Source organism: Balaenoptera musculus, chromosome 13 (genome assembly GCF_009873245.2).
Source record: "Balaenoptera musculus isolate JJ_BM4_2016_0621 chromosome 13, mBalMus1.pri.v3, whole genome shotgun sequence".
Lineage (NCBI taxonomy): Eukaryota > Metazoa > Chordata > Mammalia > Artiodactyla > Balaenopteridae > Balaenoptera > Balaenoptera musculus.
Window position 1 is genome coordinate 35,039,651 of NC_045797.1, and position 27,075 is coordinate 35,066,725.

General features: G+C 36.8%; 1 protein-coding gene across 1 annotated transcript in view; it reads left to right on the top strand.

The window, feature by feature from the left end:
- Window positions 1-751: 751 nt before the first annotated feature.
- RAB1A (RAB1A, member RAS oncogene family) overlaps window positions 752-27,075 on the top strand; it is a 28,631-nt gene continuing 2,307 nt past the window's right edge. The window contains exons 1-4 of the mRNA XM_036873692.1: window positions 752-997; window positions 16,352-16,424; window positions 21,058-21,153; window positions 25,792-25,887. Of these exons, the coding sequence (XP_036729587.1) occupies window positions 975-997; window positions 16,352-16,424; window positions 21,058-21,153; window positions 25,792-25,887 (288 nt within the window). The 5' untranslated portion in view covers window positions 752-974. The remainder of the gene's footprint in view (window positions 998-16,351; window positions 16,425-21,057; window positions 21,154-25,791; window positions 25,888-27,075) is intronic.

The following is a 27,075-nucleotide window of genomic DNA, read 5'->3' on the forward strand; positions in this document are numbered from 1 at the left end:
CTGGAAAGGGAAGGTAAGAGATCAAACAAGAAAATGGTAGTGCCTGCGGCCAACACTGGTCGATGACCAGACCCAGTGGGGTTGGGTGAGTGAGGAAGAGAACTGAAAGAACGGCTTCGTGTTTTCCAAAGACCCAAAGTTTTCCGCAGAGGCCCCTGGACTCTTCTTCCATCCTTAGAGCGGAGGTCCTGGGACCAGCCGGGAAGCTCAAGCCTCAAGCTGGTCAGGCCAACAAAAGGCGCACAGGAGGCAAGACCTCTAGTCCCCCTTCCCTCCGCCTAGACACTCAGGCGTCCCTCGGGTTCCAACCCCTCTCTCCCCGCCGCTCAGGGTTCCCTGATCCGCATCCCCTTCTTCCGCCAGCGGCCAGCACAGCCCTCAGTCCCTCCCCTCCCCCGTGGGGCGCTGACTCGCCTGGCTGCCACGTCTCACTGATGACATCACCAGGGCCGCTCGGCCTTAGCCAATCCGCTAGGGGGAGTCCTAGCGAAGTCCTAGCCAGCGAGTCCGAGGGGAGGGGAGCAGGGAGGGGCGGAGCGGGGGGTGTTGGGAGAGGGGGGGGAATAGGGCGGGCGACAACCCCCCAAGTACGCGTGCGCCAGAAACGCGGGGCTTGGCGGGAAGCTGAGTCCGGGTCGCGGCGCCGTACCGTCGTTCCCCAGCGCCCGCAGCCACGCTCCCAACTCTCTTTCCCGGCATGCCACGCGGTGCGGCCGCCCTTTGGGCTGTGTAAAGGCCCCTTGGTCTAAGGCTTTCCTATTTCCTGGTTCGCCGGCGGCCATTTTGGGTGGAAGCGATAGCTGAGTGGTGGCGGCTGCTGATTGTGTTCTAAGGGGACGGAGTCGGGGGAAGACGTTTGCTCTCTCGGAACAGCGTATCTCATTCCTCTCCCTTCGACTACCCGTGGCGCGGAGAGTCAGGGCGGCGGCTGCAGCAGCAAGGGCGGCGGTGGCGGCGGCGGCAGCTGCAGTGACATGTCCAGCATGAATCCCGAATAGTGAGTGCAGGAGAGCACCGGTCGGCTGGGTCCGTGGGCCAGCTTGGGAGAGCTTAGAGGGGGCGAGGAGGGCGGAGGCGGGGGCCTCGGCCGGGGTGAGGTGGGGGTGATGGGGCAGGAGAGGTTGGCGGCGGGGAGTCGGGCCCCATTGTCTGACGGAGGAGGGGCGGTCGGGGGGAGGGATCGGGCCGGAGGGGTGAGCCGCCCGGGCCTGGACCCGGTCTGGTTGGAGTCCTGGCCTGAGTGCCAGGCCGGTGCGGAGAAACAGTCTGGTAAGGGGGTTGGGGCGTCGGGGAGTCGGTGGTGGGGTCGTGGGAAGGGGTAGCTTCTCTTGGAGGCAGTGACTTTTGAAGGAGGACCTGTTTTTAAGGGGAGGGAGGGGATGGGGTGGGAGAACTCTACTAGAGGACACTGTTAGACCCTGCGCCCGCGGTCTGCGGAGCTGTCAGAGCCGTCGGGGTGGAAACCAGCTTTACTTGCAAATCTTGAGCTTGTTGGCTCTCTCTTCCACCCTCCGCGCCAGGTTGTAGGTAATATGGATGCTTTTCAGGATTGCGTGGGATTTAGGGGAATGGGTAGATGGTGAGAAGCGATTTAAAATTTTTAGTTCTCTTTTTTAGTTTTTTCCTGGAGTTCTTTACGAACTCAGCGGTCCCATTGCCGTCCCCAAAACCTGGGCATTTGTGAGAATTTTTTATTTTTTTGAGGACACTACAGTCATTTTGCCATGTGTAGGTCAAGGGAAAAACAAAACACCAGCGCTAAAACCTAGGGACATCTTTGTGATATTACCAACTGAAAGGAAGGCTTTGCTTTCAAGTTGAAAGAGAAACGAATGGGCTCTATGATAGATCTGTAGGGTTTGGATTACCTACTTGAATGCTTGCAGATAGGGAATGAGGTTCCATGACGTGTCATGAAAAGTTAATGCATTTCTTTTTCTTGCTTACTCAGTAAGTCATCACAGCAGATGTGACACACCTGGCACCTTTCCTGGGAACTGGTGTTCGCTTTCCTTGGGAAGACTTTCTTGGGTTCTCCTTAATGGCCCTTAAAAACATCCTTCTACAGTTTGCATATTGAAATTTAGGAATAATTGAAGGAGATTTAATTGGTATTCCTCTTCAGTGTCAGAAGGCTTTGAGGGAAACGGGGGAATTTTTTAAAGCAAAGATCAGTGTTTGACCTAAATGTTGAGTTTATTTGCTGCTTTGGTCAGTTACTGCTGAACATTTCCCCTAAAAGGCCCGCCCATGGGTTTAGCTGACTGTCATGTGTGTGTCACATGGCTCTTGCAAAATGCATTCTGACTTCAAGTTTTGTAATACTGTGGTTTGACGCTGAAATGTCCCTTTTTGTTCTAAATGGAAGCCATAGTATTTTATTAAAATTTTATATACCTTAAGAAGTTGAAGACAGTGTTCTAGTAGTGTCAGATTTGCTGTGTTGGCAGTTTTTTATCAAGGGCTCCAAGGACAAAGTTGGTTTTGCATAGTTGGGCAGAGTTGAACTTGAGGTCCCTAATTTAGTAGCTTTCCTGGCAACAGTAAAGTACATGGATTTTCCATTTTATGGAGGTTTTTCTTCTGTTCAGGGAGTTTCTTAAATTTGCTACATATATTTAGTACTGTAAATAGCTCTTGAAGATTAGTTGGACAGAACCATGACAAATGATTTAGACTCTGAATTTGTTTCTCCTTTTGTAAAATAGGACAGTCATCTTTATTCCTGTCCGGGTAGTTGTGAGGCTCAAGTATATGTAGAACAATTTCGTAAACTGTGAGAGCACTGTAGATGGTGTACATCATTATGTGAGGCATTCCAGTAGTGCTGGGATTTAGGAATATAATCCTTACCTGCAAGGAACTTATAATAGAATATAAAAAATAGATTTTATATATGTTAAATACCAATACGTATGGCAAGTTCCAGCTGTGTGGCATGGATTGGAGCCACAAGATTTTAAAAGAAGGTATGGGCTTGTGGTTGGCTAGTAGGGTTTAGAAAGATCTTATAGAAAACAAACCAGTAAGGGAGTTACTAGCATTAGATTTGGAGAAGCAGAGGGAGTGAGAAGGATTGTTCAAGAGGGAAGAAGAAAGAAGAATGGTTAATAAATGGCAAGGGTAGTAATTCTTAAGTAAATAGAGTGCCAAACCATTCTTTCTTTTGAGGACTCTAGATTAATGACCTCAACAGAATCAGTCCCAGAAATCATTTGTATATTTTTATGGCCTTGAGTGTGCCTGTACCTGGGCTACTGTATTTATATTCTAGACTGTCTCTTAAGTAAAATAACCTAGGAGTTTGGGAAAACGTTTCGAAAAGCACTAGTGAAAAGTACTAAGGTGAGAGGAGGTGGTATTTTATTACAGAAGGTCACAAAGGCAACCAGCAAGCAGATTTTTAGAAATCTGAGTTCAGCAGTTTCTTCTTTTTATCTTTAATAGTTTGTTACCATCATAAAAGTAGAGAAAAATTGGAAAATAGAGAAAAGAAGGAAATTCTTACAGTTTAATCACCCAAACACAAATCCATTTGCTTTAAAACCTTGTTCTAAACTTTAAAATCGCATGTTTTTTTCTTAAGTTAAAACTTTTAATGGATGAGTGCCTTTCATGATTCCACAGTGTTATCCTAATAGCTAACATTTATGGCCACTTATTATATGCCAGGTACAATATTGTATATTATAATACATGTGTATTATAGCGTATACTTTATATGCTAATTTGAAATAATAGTATACTAGGTAATGTTTACAGGTGCACCCCCAAATGTTCCTTGTTTTGGTTTATCATCTACTATTTATCTTAATCCTTTTAGAAACTTTCAAAATCTGCTTTATGGGTGCTGCTGAATTTGGTACTGAAAATGTGTTCTTGATAAAAGAAAAAGTTTGGTTCTCTCAGAATGAACAGGATTTTAGATTTATATAGGTAGGTTGGCATACGATTATCTGTTGCTAGCTTTATTACTGGATGCTTTTACTTTATGATCTTTAAGTTGTAAGCTTTTGGTTTGGGAGTGAGGAGAATAAGAAATATGTCAATCAATGATTAAATTTTAAGCTTTTTCTTTGACTACTTTCTATGTTATTTGGCTGATTTGGGAGAAATGATGGCCCTGGGTTATCTTTATGGTAGAAATTAAGGGTAATGACTGACTCGCTTGAATTACAAATGCTGCAAACAAAAACAAAATGCAACTGAAGTGGAATCTGAGCGGTGGAAAAAGTAGATGGAAAGGATCAGAGCTTTCTTTTTTTTCTGGAGATTTGAGGAAAGATTTTGATTTTCCTGAGCTAGGTGGTGAAGCAGGCAGTGATTATTTCAGCACATTGCTTAAGAAATACTTAACATTATTCTCATACCAGAAGCATTTTTCCTAATCCATTAGCTTCTAGCAGATTTTTTTTTTTTTAGTGTCAAGAAAATAATTTTGGCCGCTTCATCAAGGAGTGTGTTAAGAATAAAGTAGGTGTACCTATCATGAATATGCCAGTTAACTACGGTAGGAGGAACTATATGTAGTAGTCTCTTTGAATCGACTAGTTTAATGCAGAAAAAATTTGTTTAAAAAAAAATTTACCTTGTTTTTAACTTTTTAAAATATCATGGCTTAAGTTTTAGTCAGTCTCTTAAACTTTGTTTTCTGTCATGGTAGACTCAAGGAACATCTGACTTTTTTTTTTTTTTTTTTTTTTTGCCAGCGCTCTGCCTTGAATAAATCTGTCTTTTAACTTAAGGGTTTAAAGGTAAAAACAAGTTAATCAGTTCTGTTATCTGTCTGACAGAGTGTAATTTCATTAATAAGTATATCATTACTGCCTTTTACATAATTTTTAGTTAGAATTTTTTTATTAGAAAAGAAGCAGAAATCAACTAAAAATAGATTTTCTTTTTGTTGGTTGCCTTGATGACTTTTTCGTCGTGTTGGTAATGATTTGAGAAATTCAAAGAAGTTTAAAGAAGAGGTATTCTCACTATTCAGAATATGATTATTGTCCGTAGAGAATCAATGTATGTAATTCTTTGGGTAATGTAAGTTACCAGTAGCTACATAGACTTTCCATCTTAAGAGTTTTGTGTGAATGGATGATCTTGAAGGATCATTGAAAGAAACTGAAATTTTGCATTTAAAATTTTCTTCTTCTTTTTCATCATAATTAGGTTAAAGTATAAGATGTTGACGGTTTCTTACATGTTCAAGGGTTTTTTTTTTTTGGTTTTTTTTTTTTTGTCTTAAAGGTGGAAGAGCTTCAGAATCAAGTGTTCTCTTGCCGACTGTTTAGTTGACTCTTAAAGAGAATTTTGCTTTCTGAGTAATTTCTTTAATATTTCAGTTTTTATTCTAGAAGCAATCTTAGTGATTTATCTAAGTTATTATGATTAACAAGTGCTAAGCATCTTGCTGGATTCATATCCTATCAGCAGTCCTTTGGCCGTGTGTGTTTTCTCTCCTTGGCAACTTTTGATTGTACATAATATGATGGTTTTACTATTTGTAGTTGTAATAGTTAAGTTTCATTTTTGATAGTTAAGAATAGCTTCCTTTTGCTAATGTTACCTACTCTTGTCTCTTTCCTAATATATAAAAACAGGGTTAAATAAAATGCTTTTTAAGATTTTGAGATTTTTAAAGATTTGCTAAAAAATACTTTGAGTGTTTTAAGATGAAGAGAAACCGAAAATGGGTGTAGGATGCCAGTGCGTGAGATATTTTAGATGTGTAACTTACCTGCTTTTTACCACTGTTTGTCTGAACTACATTTTGGAGTTTTAGTAAGAGATTTAGGCAAAATGTCCCCTCCGCCCCTTTTGTTTTTTAATCTTACAGGGAGAGGGGAACAGTCAGACTATTCCACTGTTTTCTTGTAGAAGGTGGGGCTGAGAAGAGATTGCTTCTTTGATATCTGGAATAGAATTTAGGGAAAAAAAACAAAGTCTTGGCCTTTCTTTGGAACCACCCTGTGATATTTCAGATTATAAAAGGGTAATGGTGTAATGATATTTTGGGGAAAAAAATAATCCTGAGGCCTTAGGCAACCAGAGAACAAGTGTTTGTTGGTTTGTTTACTGACTTAAACGTGAAGAAATAGGGTACAAAGGAGAGGTAGGAAATGAAATATTTCTACTTTTTTGTGACCATCAGTCACAAAAGTACATCAGTACTTTTGTGACTGATGGCTCAGTTGGTCAGAACACCCCACTTTATTAAATCCAAGATTGTTGATAGGTTCCAGTTGTTTACTCTGTTCCATGTTTATAGATTCCCAATTCTGACAGGTAGTGTTACCTTTGCTCACAATGGTGACCACTCTTTGGAAACATTATTTTTAATAATAATAGCTACTGTTTAACAAGTGCTTACTCTTTGTGCCAGCTACTTGGCTAGGGTCTTTACCCAGGGCATTTTATGCAGTCTGCATCTCAAACTAGTGACCTTTACAAAGGAAATTGAGTGAATTATATAATTGAAGTTTTCTAGGAACAGTGATGGATTTAACTTGTCTGAATGTATTTTTTTTGAATAACAATAGTACTTAAGTGGAATTGTTCTTTGTCCTTGCTACTCTGCCCATAGATATTTTCCAGTAACTTGATTTAGGGCAGTTATTCTTAACCCATTTATGGTCATGTACCCCTAGGAGTATTTGACGAACCCTGTGGATCTGCTCCCTATGTGTATACATACTCATAACATTTTGCATGAAGTTGCAAGTTGTTCACATTCCCTGAGCCTATTCATGAACCTCAAGTTAAGAATGCCTGACTTAGAAGATTGAAAACAGAAAAGAGAATGTTCACTACCAATTCTTTTGAAATGTGGAAACCCAAGAGGGACAGAGTTTAATTTTAAATCTGGTATCCTGAACTGATTAATTTCGAAATGTGAGATTTGTTTGGGCATGGCTTTGTTTTGATGACCTAGTCTGTGCTTTTCCTCTCCTTTTATTAAAATGCTTACCTGTTTGTTTCTCATTAGGTTACTAATATATGAAGTGTTTCCAAGATTCTTGAAACAAAGGCACAGTAAGTTCACAGAACATTAGTGTTCACATTAAGAACAATGTCATCTCTGCAGTATCTTTACTACCTTAAAATTCATATGGATGTAATTAGGATAAATGCCTAGCCAAGTGTAATATGTAATATAGTCTTAATTGAATTAGATGGGATTTATAAAAATAGTTAAGTAGCCAGATTTATAAAAGGACATTTGAAGCAACTTTGTCAAATATACACTGGATAATTATTTAGTGCTTAATTTTTGGGTTGGTGGCTGGCATCTGTCCTCATAAAGAGCAACTGGGTTCATCACTTACTAAAGCTAATGTAGTCTGAACTCCAAAATTTACCGTGCTCTTTTGAGCTGAACTAACTTATTCTCTACTAAGACAAATGTTCTAAGTTAATTTAAGCAGTGAATTACACTTTTCTTTATATTTGGTCAGGTCTTTATGCTAGTTCATAGGTGGTTTGATTCATTCTGATAGGTTTTATATACAAAGTAGGACTTAACATGTTTACTGACATTTTTATCATATCTGAGTATATATCATTGAGGGAATGTGGTGAGATATGAAAAAAACAAAAAAAACCCAGCATTTAGAGTTGTAAACCCTAGGTTTAAGTTCACACCACCACTTACCTCATAAAAGTCATTTATGCCTTTTGAGCCTGTTTCTTTATAACGTGATTAGTACCGCCTCAGTTCTGAGTCTCAAGAGTAAACTGTACAGTGCTATGCAGGAGTTGACACCTGTATTCCAGTAAGGGATGTTAGAATATATTTAAGAATATATGTAATATATATATGCAGGTGGTTTCAATTTTAATGTTTTTCTAACACATTTAATCATTACACATTGATCTCTGATCTTGTCTATTTGAAAAATGTTTTCAGTACAGATATTTAAAATCTTCCTGTGAATGTACACACACACACACACACACGCACACACAATCTGATTTCCCTGGAAAAAAAGCTTGGTAAAGAAAATAGCCAGCCCTTTCTTTCTCTTTTATCAGTTAGACTATGCTAGGAGTTGAGGGGTTTTTATTTTTTAGTTATAAAACACAGACTTTGCTCCCAGGTGCTTACCAGTTAAGAAGACTCAAGCTCAAGCAAGCATAGTCAATTTAACAGTATTAGCACAAATTAAATCTTGTGATATTTTTAAAGAATAAGATGGCATAATAGTGCAAAAGATTTGGAGAAGGGGCCTAGGATTTCTATTATTAACAGAAAGTTTTAGTTATATTGCTTTAGCTGGAGAGGAACAGAGCACTGAGGAGGACTTTCCAGAAGCCCTGACACTAGTCTTGGGATAAGGTCAACAAATAACAATTTGAGTTCCCACCACTAGTCAGAAGTTTTATGTCTGTCCATTATTTCCCCTAATAGTATGAAGAAATAGTGTCCTAATTTTATAGAAATCAGAGCCAGAGAAGAGTTAAATGGCTTGCCCAGGGGCATTCAGAGGAAGCAGTAGAATTGTAATTTTAACTCAAGGGCCTGTGATTTTACAGTCCAAGTATGCTGTTTCCAGTTTAGTGTGTGTGGTTAACTTCTAGGAATTTAAAATTAAGCCAGTTAATTAGGCAACTAGCATTTCTGTGGTCAGTTCTGTCTAAAATTCGTGATTGGAGAGGCCTTTTTAAAAATGTTAAGAAGGGTTTGTGAGGTATGTATTGTGAATGGCCCTTTGACTTTCTTTACATCTTGTGTTGGGTTGATATTTAAAGCTTCTCTAGGCTTGAAGTTAATTATCTTATCCATTCTCAGTTTTTCTACCCTCCTGACTATTCTTGAATACTTATACTTGGGGCCTTAAAGTCATGGATGTCTTTCTGTGAGAAAAGCAAGTAAAGCAGAGAACGCCTGTCTCTTGCTGGAGAGGCAGGCACATTTGCTGCAGACCGTGTTACTGTTTCATGTGTTGCTAGACTTTGGGAGTTGTGATCATAGTACTTATAACTGTTAGCTGGTAATTTTTACACTTTTACTTTAGATTATACTGGTAAACTCCTGTGATACTTCGTCACCCATCCATCATCTGTACTGAAACTTTGGATAAATAGCTTCAAAGTTTTTGTCTGTAGCTCTTGAGATTTTTCATCAGGTTGCATCCTGATTTGGAGGGAGGAAGGAAAAATAATAATAATTGCCACTTATTGTGCTCCTGTACCAGACACTGTGCTAAATGCTTTAGAGACAATGTTTATAATCTTGACCAGAGCCTAATTGGGTGGTAGAGAGTGCTAATTGAACCTTTTTACAGATGAGGAAATAGAGCCTCATGGTGATAGGTAAGTACCTTACTTCAAGATCTTGTAGCTAGTATGTGATGAAGCCTGAATTCAAATACAGTTCTTTCCAGGTCTAAAACCCATGCAGGCTTTGAAAGGTAAGGAGGTATGGACACTTACAGCCCCTCCTTGGTGCGTTTTTCACTAAATATTTGCTGTTATGTACGTGGTAAGACCATTTACTCTTTTGTCCTCTTGTATGGCTTACTACTTCTTCAGAACAACCAAAGCTTCCCTCATTTTCAGAATTCCAGCTTTGGATTTTTGGAACACTGTTTTAAGCAGAGCTAAAGTGGAACCTGGAAAATTAACCTATTGTCTCTAAATTTTTTTTTTTTTATGTAGTTTTAGGGGTCAGTTATGGGGAGAGTTTTTAAAAAATTGCTTGGCTATTTTCTTAAATATGGTGGAAAGACTGTTGCCCTCTCAGATTCTTGGTAATTGTTTATTTTGGCTAACAGGCTGCTTTTGTCCATAGCTGAAGGTTTATTTAGTTTTTTTATTAATTTAATCACAAAAGTAGTATGTACTCTGTAAAATTCAAATGATATAGAAGCATATGAAGTAACTAAAAGTTCTTACCTCTTTTATCCAGCCTGATGGGCAATTTTGTTGTTGTTGCCGCCACACCACATGGCATGTGGGATCTTAGTTCCCTGCCCAGAACCCATGCCCCCTGCAGTGGAAGTGCAGAATCTTAACCACTGGACCACCAGGAAAGTCCCCTGATGGTCAATTTTGAATTGTGTTCTGTGGAGCATACTTAAAGTGAGTGAAGAAGAAAAGTAGATGTCAAGCACAATTATTGCAGCTCAAGTTTTATTAATCATTCCATACCCCAAAGACTAATAGACTAGTGTGTAGTTTAAAAGTGAATTCAAGTTTATTTGGCCACTATATCATAATATCATAACCATGATTCTGTTTTAAATTTGTTATGTAAGCTTAGTTTTAGGCTGTTTTCAAGTATGATTTTATAAAAAGATAAAACTACATGATTCCTATCATGCAAGTGAACTTGTTCTAGGTGAAAGAGAACAAATTTAGGTTCCATTGAACTTTTTAAAATAGTAGGCCTTTTCTAAGATATACTTACAGCTGACACTGTGAAATTTGTATTTTGGGGGTACTGTTTGGATAAAAACAATTATATAGTTTTCCACTGTTTACTTTTGTCTTCCTTGGTGTGTTTCCAAAGGGTAGTTGAAACTTGTGTTAATGTCAGTCAGCTATCTCTTATATTCATTGACAGGTGAACTATGTCTGGTAATCCAAATTTTGTTTCATAAAAGAAGAAAAAACTGTTTATTCTTATTTAATCCAAAAAGTTGACTTCATATCTTTGTGGCTGTATTGGGAATGTGCCAGTGCTGTCTGCTTACAACCTTGACCTACGCTACCTACTTAGATGTCATTTGTGTTAGGACAGGTATGCTGAAAGGACTTGTAAGGTTGTTCAGTCATTGAATAAATCATTGATTAAAAATTTTTCCTCCCCTCAAATGACATTTTTTTTTCTGGTTAGAAAAGTAATACAGTCTGACTGCAGACTATTTTTTAAAAATATAAAGAAAAGATCAAGTGTAATCGTACAATTTAGAAGTGTCCATTTTTTCCCCAAAATCTTTTATGTGTGTACAAATTTTTTTTAACAAAAATGGGTTATACTAGACAAACATAGTATATAATCTTTTTACATAACAGTATCATGTAGTAGTCTCTTTTGAGATTATAGAATTCCGAGTAGTATTTTAGATTCAGCAACAAGCAGATTCATCTCCTACTTCATATTTTATAGATGTAGTTTGGTAACTTCATAAAAAGGAAAACATTTTACCTAAATAGAATTTTGAGTCAAAATGGGTTTTGGTAACTTTTTAAAAATATTGTTTCATGCTCTCACAATAGTGACATTTTTTAAGGTACAGAAAATATTAATGCTTACATGCAAAAATGGCATGGGTATCACGATTATGTTCAGATCATAAATAATGGAAATAGAGGATCTAGAGTATTGCTGAAGTAGACCAGGAGTAGACTTAAGGAGAAACTGATAGCAAAAATAATTTTTCACTTGCTACTATATTTGACATCCCACCATCCAATTGTTAAAAGGTTGAATCTGCCCCTTTCCATCGAGCCTTAATCTATGTCAGTCTTAACTGTCTTACTTTCTCACTGAATTATTTCCACTTTAAATTAATATTCTCAAAAAATACTTGTGCCTCAAAAGCAAAGTTTTTATTTTACAGAATCCAGCATGATTTATGATTGTTGATTTAACTCGAGAAAACACAAAATATGTCTCTCATGTTTAAAAAATATCAGGGGCTAGCTTTTAAACGAGATTGTACCTATTTCACTAATGTCCTCATAGTTTGTTTTTCTAAAACCTTTTTATTTTGAAATAAATTTAGATTTACAGAAGAGTTGCAAAAGTAGTACAGAGAATTCCTGTATACCCTTCACCCAGCTTTCCCAATATTAACATCTTATATACCATGGTACATTTATCAAAATTAAGATACTAACATTGGTAAACTATGAACTAAACTATAGACTTTTATTCCAATTTCTCCAGTTTTTCCACTAATGTCATTCTTCTGTTCCAGAACCTAATCCAAGATACCATATTGTATTTAATTGTTATATCATGTTGGCCTCCTTCAGTCTGTGAGTTTCTCAATCTTATTTTTCATGACCTTGACAGTTTTGAAGAGTTTAGGTACTTTGTAAATTTCCCTCAGTATGCATTTGTCTGATGTTTTCTCATGATTAGACTGGGGTTATGGATTTGGAGAGAGATACCATAGAGGTGAAGCACTCTACTCATTACATCATATCAGAAGGTACATGATACCAATATGACTTATTGCTGGTGATGTTCACGTTGATCACTTAGTAAAGGTGGCATCTGTCAGGTTTCTCCAGTGTAAAATTACTATTTTTCCCTTCCTACACTCTGTTAGAAACCAGTCGTTAAGAACCCACACTCAGGGGAAGGGAACTAAGCTCCATTTCCTGGAGGAAGGAGTGTTCAAAGAATTTGTGGGCATTTGTTAAAACCACTGCAGTAATAAATATTTGGGGGGGGACAAATTTTGAGGCCGTGCAAATATCCTAATTCTCCTTGAAGTTTCACCCACTAATTTTAGCATTCATCAGTGGATCTTGCCTGCAGCAGTTAATCTACCAGTGATTTTCTATTTCTCTCATTCCTTCTACATGCATTAGTTTGAATCCTCGGGTAAGGAAGTGTTGTCTCTCCTCTCCTATTTATTTAATTAATGATTTATACACTTATGGACTCATGGATATTTATTTTATTCTTTGGGTTATAATCCAGTACATGATTGTTTACTTTGTGGCTCAAATTGTTGCCTTGGCCATTGAGGTTGGTGTTTGTCCTTTTAACATGCCATGTCCCTGTAAATTTTTTTCTCTAGCATTTTGCCCAAAATGTTACTTAAGGATGGCTATAGATATTCTTTAGGTGTTTCTCACAATGAAAGAGACCTGATTAAAAACGCAAAATTAACATGTTCTCTGATCTCTTAGCACAGTCCTTTGTAAAAGGCACAGTGTTACATTTTGGATGAATAAGTCAGTTTACCTTCACACAGATAGGTATGTTAAACATAAGAGTGGGGAAAAACAGACTCCAGACTACTTATGGGGAGAAAATATGAAGTGTCATTGTCATAGTAAATTAGACATGAAAAAAACCTGAGGAAATTCTCATTGGGAACAGTGGATAGGATTTACTAGAACTATCTGATTTAGGTGAGTGGTGATTACAGTTGTACTTCTATAAAGATTTCTCAACTGATATAATTCAATTTTTTCACTTAAGTCAAAATGGTATTGCAGACTGAAAACTTAATCCAAATTCTTGAGAATAAAAGAAAAATACATTTAAAATCTTACTATTTGCTAAATTATTCTTGACTCTTTGTACCAAAATTCTGATATTGAGTTTTCTAACTTTAGATTTGTATATTTCCTATCAACATTTTTACTGTGTTCTGTTTTGTAAATTATAGTTACAGAAATGTCTTTAAGTGATCTCAAATCTGAATTCTATTTTACATCCTGTATATTAATACTTTAGAAATAAGGTACTATAGGAGTAGGTAATTTAAAACGTTCCAGTGCAGGTAACATGCTGTTGATCACAGTCTCCTGGTGTGTGAACTCAATAAGGCAAGAAGTTTGTTAGTTGATTTTGTTTGCCATTCTCCTCCATGTCTCTTGCCGTGTTAGTGAAGCTAATGGTTTGGGAGAGAACAAAATAGCCTTCTTTAGCAAGATTCATTTGGGACACAGTGCTCTGCTCGTCATATTATTTTTTTTTAAAGAGCTCCTGACTTATTTATTTATTTATTTATTTTATTTTTTTGGCTGTGTTGGGTCTTCGTTTCTGTGCGAGGGCTTTCTCTAGTTGTGGCAAGCGGGGGCCACTCTTCATTGCGGTGCGCGGGCCTCTCACTGTCGCGGCCTCGCTTGTTGCGGAGCACAGGCTCCAGACGCGCAGGCTCAGTAACTGTGGCTCACGGGCCTAGTTGCTCCGCGGCATGTGGGATCTTCCCAGACCAGGGCTCGAACCCGTGCCCCCTGCATTAGCAGGCAGATTCTCAACCACTGCGCCACCAGGGAAGCCCTCTTCATATTATTTACAATGGCTCTGAGCCGTAAATTATCAGGAACTCATAAATTAAATAACGTTTCAAAATAATGCTGTTTGTAAAATTTAAAAAGAATGATAATTGAAAAGTGATTTTTTAAAAAATTGACTACTAATTTCCTTGAAATCATAATGTAACTTGTAGCACAGTTAGGAAGCATTCATGTTTTTTACAGCCTTATGGTTATTCTGAAAGAGAGAAATTGATCTTTAAGGTAATGAATGATACCACAGGCAGCATATGTGGCCCAGTGCTGTCTTTTACTGTAAAAGGGTCCAGTACCACTGATTCAGAGGATGTTTATTGAGTATTTACTGGATGCTTGGCACTGTCCTGAGGGAAACTGGTAAATTCAGGGCATTTGTTGTATCAAAATTTTTGTTAAAAACTAAGTAATTGTAGTAGTATCGGTGGTGTGATTTTTTTCTTGCTGACTGAAATGTAAATTCATTGCTAATGTTCAGTGTTCAGCATTCTTGAGAATTCATTTGGTCTAATTAAAGAGAAAGCTATCAGTAGTACTGAAGCGAGTCAGCACAGCAACTGTACTGACTAAAATAAAAGTTGTTTGGTATTAGGTATCAATAATTTATTAAGAGTAAATTTTTATAATCATTATCCCCACTACTCCCTTTTTTCCTTAGGATCTCAAACTGGAAAGGATGTTAGTTATTAAGTTCATCCTGTGTTTCAATCAACTCTTCTTAATGACTTATTTAAAAGCTTACTTCCTTCTGTGACCTTTATTTTGCTGCTGACTATGGCACTTTGGTTTTTTAAAAAAATTCTTTCCTTTAGGTATAATTAGGAACAGTAAGTGTACTATGGTAACTCAGTAAAACCAGAAAGCTGTGTTTTAAGTAATACATAAATCACTGTATAAACCTAGGTAACAGTTGATTAATTAATATTCACAGAGATAATCACTTCTAAACATCTTGCTTACATGTAAATCTGATAATTGTAATCTACATTTCATTTGCAAGTGATATTTGGGGTTCACTTTAAGTACGTAGCATTTTTTTAAAAACTAAATCACAAGGAAGAAAATTAAGAATCATGTATATCTTCTAAAAAAAAATCTGTAAATTCTGGATTTTTTTGTCATTTTGAAATTGCTTTAAAAGAACATACAGAACTGGTCAGAGTTGGGAAGAATCTATGAGAGATTCCTTTGGAGACCGTGGGCCGACCCTGTGTTGTCTTCAGGTTCATGAAAGAATCCCTGGGAATGTATTGTTTTGTTTTGTTTTTTAACATCTTTATTGGAGTATAATTGCTTTACAATGGTGTGTTAGTTGCTGCTGTATAACAAAGTGAATCAGCTATACATATACATATATCCCCATATCTCCTCCCTCTTGCATCTCCCTCCCACCCTCCCTACCCCAGCCCTCTAGGTGGACACAAAGCACCTAGCTGATCTCCCTGTGCTATGAGGCTGCTTCCCACTAGCTATCTGTTTTACATTTGGTAGTGTATATGTGTCCGTGCCTGGGGATGGTTTTTTGAGTTAGGTTTGGCAGTGGTAAAGGTGCATAAACATAGCCTAGCTTTCAGTGTTTTCTGAAGAATGCTTTAATACAAGCTTAGAATGTTGGTAAAGTTGTGCATTTATACAAACAGCCTTTGATTTTACTGCATCTCCAGTTTAAGATATTTATAATATAGACTTTCAGAAGTTAAATGATCCTTTTTTTTTTTTAAGTTATACAGCCCGGGCTTAGTTGCCCTGCGGCATGTGGGATCTTCCTGGACCAGGGCCCGAACCCGTGACCCCTGCATTGGCAGGCGGGCTCCCAACCAGTGCGCCACCAGGGAAGTCCGATCCATTTTTTTTTTAAAGGGGGAGAATTCCAGGTGGATGCTAGGGAAGGATCATAAAAGCCCTTCGTTGGAGGATTGCTATGAAATAATGACTTGAGATTGGAATTTGAAGGAGAGATACGTTTCATTGGCAAGAACAATGAAAAGTTAACTGCCTGTATTACTGCAGAAGAGTGGGATTTTTCTAGCATAAGTCTTGGGCCCTCCAAGAATGCATATCACTTACGTTTCCTTTCATTCATTGCTTGGAAGTGGAAGTTCAGCTGATATTAGAGATCATGGGTGGCATTGCCTATCTTATTTTTACATAATTCTGTCATGTTCAGTGATTCATCAAAAGGGCTCCTGCTGTTTGTTGCAGTTTGGTCTTCTGTTAGGCTGTTCGGTCTTCTGTTAGGCCGTTCATGGGCTCTTCAGGAGCTGTAGTCTTCCTCAGTGAGCTGTTATTGTTGGCTATATTCTTGTTGTTGTAGAACTTACAATACAGTATGCTTTTTATTAATGTGATTTTCTTTTTCTCTTTGCAGTGATTATTTATTCAAGTTACTTCTGATTGGCGACTCTGGAGTTGGAAAGTCTTGCCTCCTTCTTAGGTTTGCAGTAAGTTGAAATCAAAATGCTTTTAAAGAAATTAATGCTGTTTATGTTTTCTAGGTAGACAAAAGATTAAACAGTTTTATTCAGAATATTAATTCTTCCAGAATTTATATATCATATATAAAGCCTCCAAGTGTACATCCCCAGTGATATCTAGACTCTTAAATAGGAGAAATGCTGTTGCTCTTCAAAGAAATTCAAGCAAAGTGTAGTTATAAAGTCAGAGTGTCTAATACTCTTCTTGGAGATCAGTGTTTCATTCCAACATAAGTAGTGAGGTAAGGGGAAAATAGTAGGTCTGTGTTGAAAGTGACTTGATGGAAAACAAATCTTCAAGTAAAACTTTAGTAGAATAAAAAGAAAAAGCGGGGCCTGGTACAAACTTTTTTTGACAATGGCATAGAGTTCTATATGCTGAAATTTACAAACTGATAAATAACTTTCAACCTAATAAATAAAATCTACAGTCTTATTCATAGTCTTATCAACTGCCTTCAAATTTAGCATGTTTTCCTTCTCACTGTCTAGATCATTGGTTCTTAAGAGTATGGACCAGTGGGGATTATCAGGACCGTCTCGGGGTCCATGAGATCAAAACTACTTTCCCAATAACACTAAACCATTAGTATTTACTAAGTAAATAATTACTTAGTACTAAGGCAAAAGACATTTGCCTTTTTTCACTCTACTGATCTTTGGTCTGATGTTGCAAAAGCAGTGGTGGGTAAAACTGCCGGTGCCTTATTAGCACCATGTTGAAGTAGTGCTAAGCCCCAAATTATACTCATAGTCATGGTGTTTACCTCTGTTCACTCACAGCGGGGAAAAACACCATTTTCATTTAAGAGTGTCTTTGATGAAACAGTAAAAATGATTAATTTTTTTCATACTTTTTAAAATTGAGGTATAGTTGATGTACAGTATTATGTAAGTTTCAGGTGTACAACATAGTGATTCACAATTTTTAAAGGTTATATTCCATTTATAGTTATAAAATATTGGCTCTATTCCCTGTGTTGTACAGTATGTCCTTGTAGCTTTTTATTTTATATATAGTAGGTTGTACCTCTAAATCCCCTACCCCTGTCTTGCTCCTCCCTCTTTCCCTCTCCCCACTGGTAACCACCAGTTTGTTCTCTATGAACAAACTGTGAGTCTATTTCTTTTTTGTTATAGTCATTAGTTTATTTTTTTAGATTCCACATGTAAGTGATATCATACAGTATTTGTCTTTGACTTATTTCAGTTATGATAATACCCTCCAAGTCCATCCATGTTGTTGCAAATGGCAAAATTTTATTCTTTTTTATGCCTGAGTAGTATTCCATTGTATGTATATGTATGTGTATGTATACATCTTTATTCATTCAGTCTGTTGATGGACACTTAGGTTGCTTCTAAAAATGATTAATTAAAAAAATCATGATCCTCGAGTATTCTTTTTTAAATATTCTGTGTGAAGAAATGAGGAGTTTGCATAAAGTAGTTTTACTGAAGACTGGAGTATGTTGGCTGTCTCAAGGGAAAGAAAAGCACTTGTATAGTTGTTTCCATTTTGAGCTAAACTAGCTGCTTTTCTCATTGAACATTTTTTTTTTAACTTGAAAGAACAACTAACAAACTATAATTATGTAGAATTGAGTACTGGGTACGCATTTTATCAGATGAACAGACATTATCACTTCAAGGAAAATATCTAACAGCATTTGCTGCCTGTAATAATAAATTCAAGCTTTTCAAAGGAAAATTAGAATTTTAGAAAACTTAAAATTCACCACTGCAAGCTTGACAGCATCTCAAATACTTAATATGACTTTTCTGATGATATAAGTGATATTAGTGAATCCCATATATATACATATAAAACTTCACTATATATAATGGTTAAAAAATGAGACCATGGAAGTACCAGAATAAAACCTAGGTGGCTCTTTAATCTTGTGTGAAAGTATTTTCTAACGCAGAAAAAAATCAGGAAAGAAAAGATTGTTAAATTTGATTGCATTGAAGTTAATGCTGAGCACATAAAAATGTTGGAAGACAAATGGTACTAGGAAAAAAATATATATGAGGAAGGGGTGATATTCTCAATACATAAAGCACACTTACACATTAATAATAAAAGGATGTTTGCCCTGATGGAAATATGAGCAAATACATGAGCAGGCAGTTCACAAAAGGAGAAATACAAATTGCCAATAAATATGAAAAAAATGTTCAATTTTATTTGTATTTAAAGGACTTTAAAATTAGATACTACTTAATTTTTATTAAATTGGCAAATATTTAACATTAATTAAAATTAAGAATAATTCCTAGTATTAAATCAGCAATTCTAGGTAGGTGGGAAGAAGCTGGCCTCTCTTGAGGAAAATGGCTATAGCCTGAGGTATTTGTGCTTCAAAGAAAATCCTTTCCAGGATGCCTGTTGATGTAAGTCATAGGTTTTCATACTACCTACACAGTAGAATCACCTAGGATGCATTTTGAAAATACTGATTCTCACACCCCTGAAGTAGAGACAAGCTGCGAAAGGTATGATAAATGTATAATAAACTTTGGGAGCACAGAGGGAAGAATCTCTTAATTATTGGCTGAATAGTTGGGGAATGTTTGGACAGTCAGTATTGCCTGAGCTCAGAATTGAAAAATGAATAAAAATTGCCATGTGACCCAGGGACTGGGGGAGTAGGGAGATAAAGCTTGGGAGTGGGGAGAAGGAGATGCTGAGAATTTGGACAGTAGGAAGGGCATGTGCAGTGGCTCAGAGGCACGCAAGTGAGGGTCATTTAGGGGTTTATAAGAATTCTAACAGCATTTATAAGTATTTCTAACAAAGTACGTGGCATGTACGAGTGCTGAATGAATGTTTATTGCATTCATTTTGTTCTCTATCCACTTTCTATAGTACCTGATGCTTATTAGACAATTAAAAAATTTTAATTTAATGATGAGCATTTTGTCAAATTGCATTCAATGCTTCAAGAGTATCCTTTTATCCAGTGATTCTGTGTATGCATTAGTGTGAATATATGTGGAGGATAAGTCAGCATAACTACCTCTAGCCACTTGGAACTCTCTCTGATCACATTTTATTCTTTAGTGATCTTTGTTTCAGTCTCATGTACACATCAGGTTCAGCATTATCAAGACTTCCCCACACTGGCTTCATTTAATCCTTTTTCCCCTTCTCTTTGTTGGGAGTGCCACAAATGCAGATCCCAAGTGTGTCATTTTCCCCTTATATACTTCAATATGTATTTCTAAGAACTGGACATTTTCCTATAAAATACATTTGTTGACTTAACAAAATAAATTTCCCTAGTTGTCTAAGAAGTGTGTTGTTATAGTTGGTTTGATTCATGATTCAAAACATGGTTCACACAGACTCATAGACATAGAGAACAGACAGTGGTTGCCAAGGGGAGGGGAGGATGGGGTGGGATGGAGTGGGAGTTTGGGGTTAGCAAACGCAAACTATTATATATAGAATGGAAAAACGACAAGGTCCTACTGTATAGCACAGGGAACTATATTCAGTTTCCTGTGATAAACCATAATGGAAAAGAATAAAAAAAGAATTTGTATATATGTATAATTGAATCACTTTGCTGAACAGCAGAAATTAACACAACATTGTAAATCAGCTATACTTCAATTTAAAAAAAGTGTAATTTTAAAAGTTTAACCTTGAGTTAAACATTGTTCACATAAAAACTTGTACACAAATGTTCACAGCAGCATTGTTCATAATAACCAAAATGTAGAAACCACCCAAATGTCCACGAACTGATGAATGGATAAACAAAATATGGTATATCCATACAGGGTACTATTTTTCAGCCATGAAAAGTAATGAAGCCATAAAAAGGAATGATCCATGCTGTAACATGGCTGAACCTTGAAAAGTTTATGCTGAGTGAAAGAAGCCAAACACAAAAGGCCACATTGTATATAATTCCGTTCATGTGAAATGTCCAGCACAGGCAAATCCACGGAGACATGAAGTAGATCAGTAGTTTCCAGCGTCTAGGGGGAGAGGAGGAAATGGAGAGTGACTGCTGCTGGGTATAGGGTGTTCTTTGGGTGATGAAAATGTTTTGGAATTAAATAGTGGTGATGGTTGCACGACCTTCTGAATATACTAAAAACCACTGAATTGTACATTTTAAAAGGGTGAGTTTCATGTATGTGAATTATATCTGTTTAAAAAGTCATAACTAAGAAATAAAATTGACTTCTAAAAAATTTTCAGGAGAGTGACATGATCATAGCTTTGTGGTGAATAAGTTGGATGGGGAGGAGCAAGAGTTCCACTGATTAGAAAATTAGAAAAATCATTCATAATCATTGAAAATATAAAACCTTTTTCTATATGTATGTAAAGAATTTGCCAAGAGATGTTTAGAAAAATTAAAGAATAGCTATTAAAAAAAAATCTTTTAAGAAGAAACCATTGTTAAATAGCACTTTGTCTTCAGAACATGAACAGAGTGCAGGAGAGGATGGAGTGGCTGTTCTCAGCATGTTACGCCTTATAAACTGTTTATCAGCTTTGTAGATAAAAGTTAACTTTATATTTTCTTATTTACTCTATTGAACATTCATTTTAATTGTTAGCTTTTTTTCCCTTCAGGATGATACATATACAGAAAGCTATATCAGCACAATTGGTGTGGATTTCAAAATAAGAACTATAGAGTTAGATGGGAAAACAATCAAACTTCAAATAGTAAGTAATTTTTGGACTAGAAATTTTTGTGGAAATTATTTTGGTAAATTTAGAGTGTATTTGTTATTTTTTAATATGTTAATAAAATTAAAGTATCTTAAGAATCATTCATCTAATGACAGTGGTAGAATAAGAATTGTTTAGATTAAAAATGATATAAGATTACCTTCCTCATTGAATTTTCTATTCATAAAGCAGAGAAATACATGTTTTTAAGTCAAACTTGGTCCTAGTTCTTTTTCTTGTGCTTTTATCAGTGTGGTCTAAGGGGTCTAAGTTGAGGTTTACCTTGTCTTATAGCAGAAGTATATTGAGCAATTTTCGTATGTCTTTTATTGTGCTGAATACTATGGAACATTAGAAGAAACCTAGGAGAGGTTCTTCATATGTGGTTTAGTTGAAGAGTATTTATTAGATAGTATGTACCAACTCTGTAGAAAAGTAGAATTTTATTGGAAGGGAACTTAGCTTTTCTTACATATTTTACAGCTCAGAAGATGGATGCTAAGAGATTCGGTGACTTGCCTACAGTTACTAGCAGAACCAAGTGACCCATAGCTCTCTGTTTTCAATATTTTGTGTCCCTGTGCCATCCTCATTCCCTTATCCATCCTTATATCCTCAACCCTGAATTAGAAGTAGGCAGTTGTAGTAGAAACTTAATACGGGTCTGGGTGCTACCAGTGTGGACATACCTGTGGTCATAAAAAAAAATCTCTGGGTATCTTTTAGAGTTCGCTGTTAGTATGAGGTAACATAGAAAACAAGTGACTGTTCTTTATATAGAATTGATAACACCCTGAACTGGAAGGAGTTTTGAATTTGTAGTCAGAAAACTTGGATTTGTTGTCTTCATTCTGCTATTTATTACAGAGTCATGGGTTTAACTTACTTCAGTCTTTTTCCTGAGACTCAGTTTCTTACCTCTAAAATGAGTGTGATAATGCTTGATTTACTAACTAATAAGGTAGTTGTGAGAACCAAATCTATAGCTCTGTGTATGTGTGTATGATAATGTATGTGAAAGCCCTTTGTAAACTTTTAGGCAATATACAGTTGTTACTGATGATGCGACACACACCCAGACAAGTGGATATTTGATAGGTTATTATTTTTTTTATTTGTTCTCTTATGTGACTCTGATAAGGAAAAGAAAGGTACATTACAAAAGAATTGTGGATTTTGATACAAGTGAACACCCTTGATATCCCAAATTAGGACTTGCAAGGATGTAGTTATCAGAGATACCTTGAAATACTTTGAACCAATGAACAGAGTATCTTCCATTTTGATTTTTCCCGTTATATGTAGAGTGCCAACTTGGTACCATAAAGAATATTTCAGAAAGAAGCACCCAAGCCTGTAACTACTGATGTGAGATGATTGTGTTATGTGTGATCATTGGTCTTCATAACATTTGGGTATATTTTTGTGAAACATTTATATATTGCTACTTCCTCTGGCTGGAAGGATCTTATAGGTCACTCACTCAGTCTTCTTTCATCTTCAGTAGGAATTTCCTTTCCCTATCTGGTGCCTTTTTTTGAACATTTCTGAGAAGCTCACCATTTTTCAAAGCAGCTAGTTCCATTTATAAATAACCTCTTAGTTATTAATTCTTTATTTTGAGCCAAAGCCAGTTTCCTTTAACTTCTGTCTCTTACTACTCTGCCTTTTGCAGCTGCCTAATAGAGATTAATTTCTTTTCTATTGGCAGCCTGCCATTTAGATTGATTTTACCACACCTTCTACCTCTGAAGTCCGTCATTCTTATCTGGAAGCATGTTTTCAGAACCTTTTACAATTTGGGTTTCGGTTACTCTCACATTTTATATGTGCCGTTTATTAAAATATGATTCCTAAAATCAAATACAAAGATATAATCCAGCCAGTGTGGCTACATGGGGTAAATTCTCTACTGATTTGGACTCTGAATTTCTTTTTTTTCTCTTACACTTCAGGGACTCATGTCATTTTCTCATCATTGGCCCATTCAAGGACATAAAAAGAAAACCTGCATTTACTACATTTGCCATCTCAATAACCATTTTACCTACTAGTTTTTGGTTGTTTTTTTTTGTTTGTTTTTAAGTCTTATATTTTGTGACTAGGGCATTAAAAATCTAAATGCAGGATTTTACTTTTAACCCTGTTACATTTCATCTTGCCTGGCTTGAATTACCCTTCCAAGTTTTCTGGGTCTTTCAAAATAATTGGGTTTATCTATATTTTAATTATCTTTTCTGCTTTTCCTGTTCAAGTGTGCCATTTGGGTCTTTATCAGAGTTGGTGATTACAAAACATTCAGCAGTGTGGGGCATGTACAGAGTCTAGTCCCGTACCATGAAAGGCCTCTTTCTGTGATGGTTTATTCATTTTCGAAGCTTTATGGAAATGCATACATTACACAGACATTCAGATAGATTCAAGGTTGCAGGGACGAATGAAACACAGCCCCATAGGAGGAGACAAACACGGGAAAATCAGTTACCCTGTGATTATGAGGGGAATGAGGATTATGTACATAAAGAGTGATCAGTTACAGAGGAAGGTACTGTTAGGATATAGAGTCAGCAGAGTTTTCAGAGTGGCAAGGAGACATCAGAAATTTTGCTCTTTGGGTGCCATTGCTTAGTCAGCTACAATTCTTTGTTAACATTTATTCAGAAACATTTTCTTCCTGTTGTTGTGCTATCTTTGTGAAAGGGGTTGGTGGGCAGAGAAGGAAACTAACATTTTATTGAGCAGCATCTATAATGAGGCGTTGTGCTAGGCATTTTACAAGCATTAGTTCAAACTTAGCAATTCTATAAAGTGAGCTGTATCTGGGATTTATAGACGAAGAAACTGTTAGGTGACTCTTCCTAGAGTTAAATAACCGGGAAGCTAAAGATGATGTTTTGAAGTCACGTTGCCTTGGCTCCAGAGGTCATGCTTCTCCAAGGATATCCTGAAAGACTTGAGGCTCCTTACTGATACAGTAGATCTAGATAGTCTCCTGACTCTCATAGGCTAGTACTTTGGACGAAAAAGGTAATGAAGCTATGGTGGCTTTTGTTTGTTTTAAATTAACAGTTGTTAACTTACTACATTATTTGCTTCATTATTACTTCTCCCCGCCCTCCCCCCTCAGTATGTTAAATTATAGATATGATACTTTACTGCAGAAATACTAACTATGCATCTCTATTTTACTATGTAACCACCATTATTACATCTAACAAAACTGACACTAATGCCTTAATGTTATCTAATATCCAGTTTGTATTGAAATTTCCCCAAAATTGCAGCTTATTTTTAACAGCTCTGTGTTGGCTAGGTCTTAGAAAAGGAAGTGATTTCACTGAGTGCTCCTGAACTTTTTTTTTTTTTTTTTTTTGCCACCTAGGACTAGGGGGGATCAATGTCAAGTTCACAGATATATTCCAAAACTTTACAATTGCTTCCCACTAAAGGCTGTTGCATCTTAATCTCCGCTTGTCTTAGGCTTTAAGTCCATTTTTTGTTTTTGTTTCTTTAATGGTAACCATTAAGTAACCATTCTGTTATTTCCCCATCGATCAAGATGTTATCTTTTACCAGTATTTTTTAGTGGGGTAGGTAGCTTTTCTAAACAATTTTTTTAAGAAAAGGACATTGTCTAGGAGCAATTTAAACAAAATTCTCATTGCCCTGGTTAAAATCGTGGCTTTAAAAATCTGTTTCCTTGATTTTTCTTTTTTTTTTTTTTGGCTGCATTGGGTCTTCATTGCTGCGCACGGGCTCTCTCTAGTTGCAAGTGGAGGCTGCTCTTCGTTGAGGTGCAGTGGCTTCTCTTACTGCGGAGCACGGGCTCTAGGCGCACAGGCTCAGTAGTTGTGGCGCACGGGCTTAGTTGCTCCGCAGCATGTGGGATATTCCCGGACCAGGACTCGAATCTGTGTCCCCTGCATTGGCAGGTGGATTCTTAACCACTGTGCCACCAGGGAGTCCCTTGATATTTTTAATAGTTTTTTTTTAACCCAGAACTTTAATGTAGCAATGTTATTTGTTTCCAGTGTTGGAGCCTAAATGAAGTGCAGTAAATTGCTCTTGAAATGAATTTTATAAAAGTATTTGTAATCATCTTCCTTACATTGTTTTCCCTAGGATTAAAATAATTGTTCCTGAGATGGCTAAAGTGCTATCTTGACTGGTGGTTATCTGAATTAGGTCCTTTCAGTGCTTTCCATGATGATAAATTGTGCTAGCAAATAATTTTGTCTTATGTGTGAGAGTTGTACTGTGTTACAGGGATGTTAGTAGACCAGTAGCTTTCCTAACACCAAGTCAGCCTGTCTTTGCATTCATACTAGCCTGGCACAATGCTAAAGGCTGTAGAGAGTATGAAAAGTATGACAGTTTCTGATCTCAAAGAGCTTATAATTATAGTATTGGTAGCATTACTGCAAGCTAAATTAGACACTACCTTCTTTTCTGGACCTTCGGGTATTTGGCAGTTACCCTGCAATTTAGTAGTGTGAGCACAGAGAGCTAATGTTTCTATATCAAATCCTGGTAGTCCACAACTATGTAAACTAAACTGTTCTCCCTCCTCCCTCCTTTTCCCCAACTCTGTTTTAATGGAATTGTTTGGATTTCTTGATTGTTTTATAATAGTGGGACACAGCAGGCCAAGAAAGATTTCGAACAATCACCTCCAGTTATTACAGAGGAGCCCATGGCATCATAGTTGTGTATGATGTGACAGATCAGGTAAGCTCCAGGAAAAATTGTGTTATACTGACAAAGTAGTAAGTTACTATTTGATAATTATCAGACTATTTTACTTATAAGCCATCAGTATCATTTATATGGCAGAAAACGTTGTCCACCCCTAAGGAAGTGAATGACATAAAAAACGTTTGTTTTAAACCAATGTATCTTTTAAGAACAGGTACATTGTTATTTTTCTCCCCTACGTCATTTGAACACCTAATGAATGGGTCAACCAAAATTTCCTAATATTTTCCTTTAGTAAATAGGAAATTTAGTAATTGGTTTTACATTTGCTTTCAAGGGACCCAAGTTATATTTATTATCAACTAAATCACTGATCATTTTGTCAGGAGTGTGTAGGGAACTGGGGTTGTTTGGCTTATACTGTGTTTTTGGTGCTAAGTGTTAACAGGAATTTGCCTGGTAATTAGACCTGTCGGAATTGCCAAAAGTAAGATTAGAGGCTTCTGCCTGTGGAGTATGTGGTTCAGAAATAGGATGAGCTTTGAGGAAGATTTTAAGAGGAGAGTGAGTAGCTAAAGGAGAGCTCTTGAAAGGAGGTAGGGGGATGTGGAGATAGTGTGAAGAATGTGGTCTGAGGGCCATAATTGTTCTTTTGATCAGAAAGTTAGAAAATTTCAGGGTCCTTTTATTTTGCCTGTCAAAGAAAAGAATGAAAGATGAACTTTGAAAATTAGAATATATAATTCTTGTAGGAGATGTTAAATCTCACCTCAACTATGAAATCATAGGTAATTAGGAGATAGCTAGAATTATAGGCTTTAGATTCAGCACCATTAGGAGTACTGGGTGAGTGATAGCAACATGAGGAAAAAAATGTTGCTGGTTTTAAAAATCTCAAGTAATGACTTGTAATATTTAAAAATGGAAAATTTCCTCCCTTAAATATGGCTATAGAAAAGAAAACAAGCATCTTTACTTTGGACCCGTTTATTTAATAATTTTTGACATCTCTAGTAGTTCACATTTAGTAGGCTTATTTATAAACCAAAATTTTGTCACGTTTCAAAAACCAGGTTTTGTGGTGCATATAAATGGCATACTCCAAAACAATTGGATTTGCCTGAGCTGTAGTTTAATGCTGAGCTGTATTTCCCTCTCAGATAAGGCATTTTCATCCTCAAGCCTTCAAATTCTGTTTTCTTATTCATGTACGTATGTATC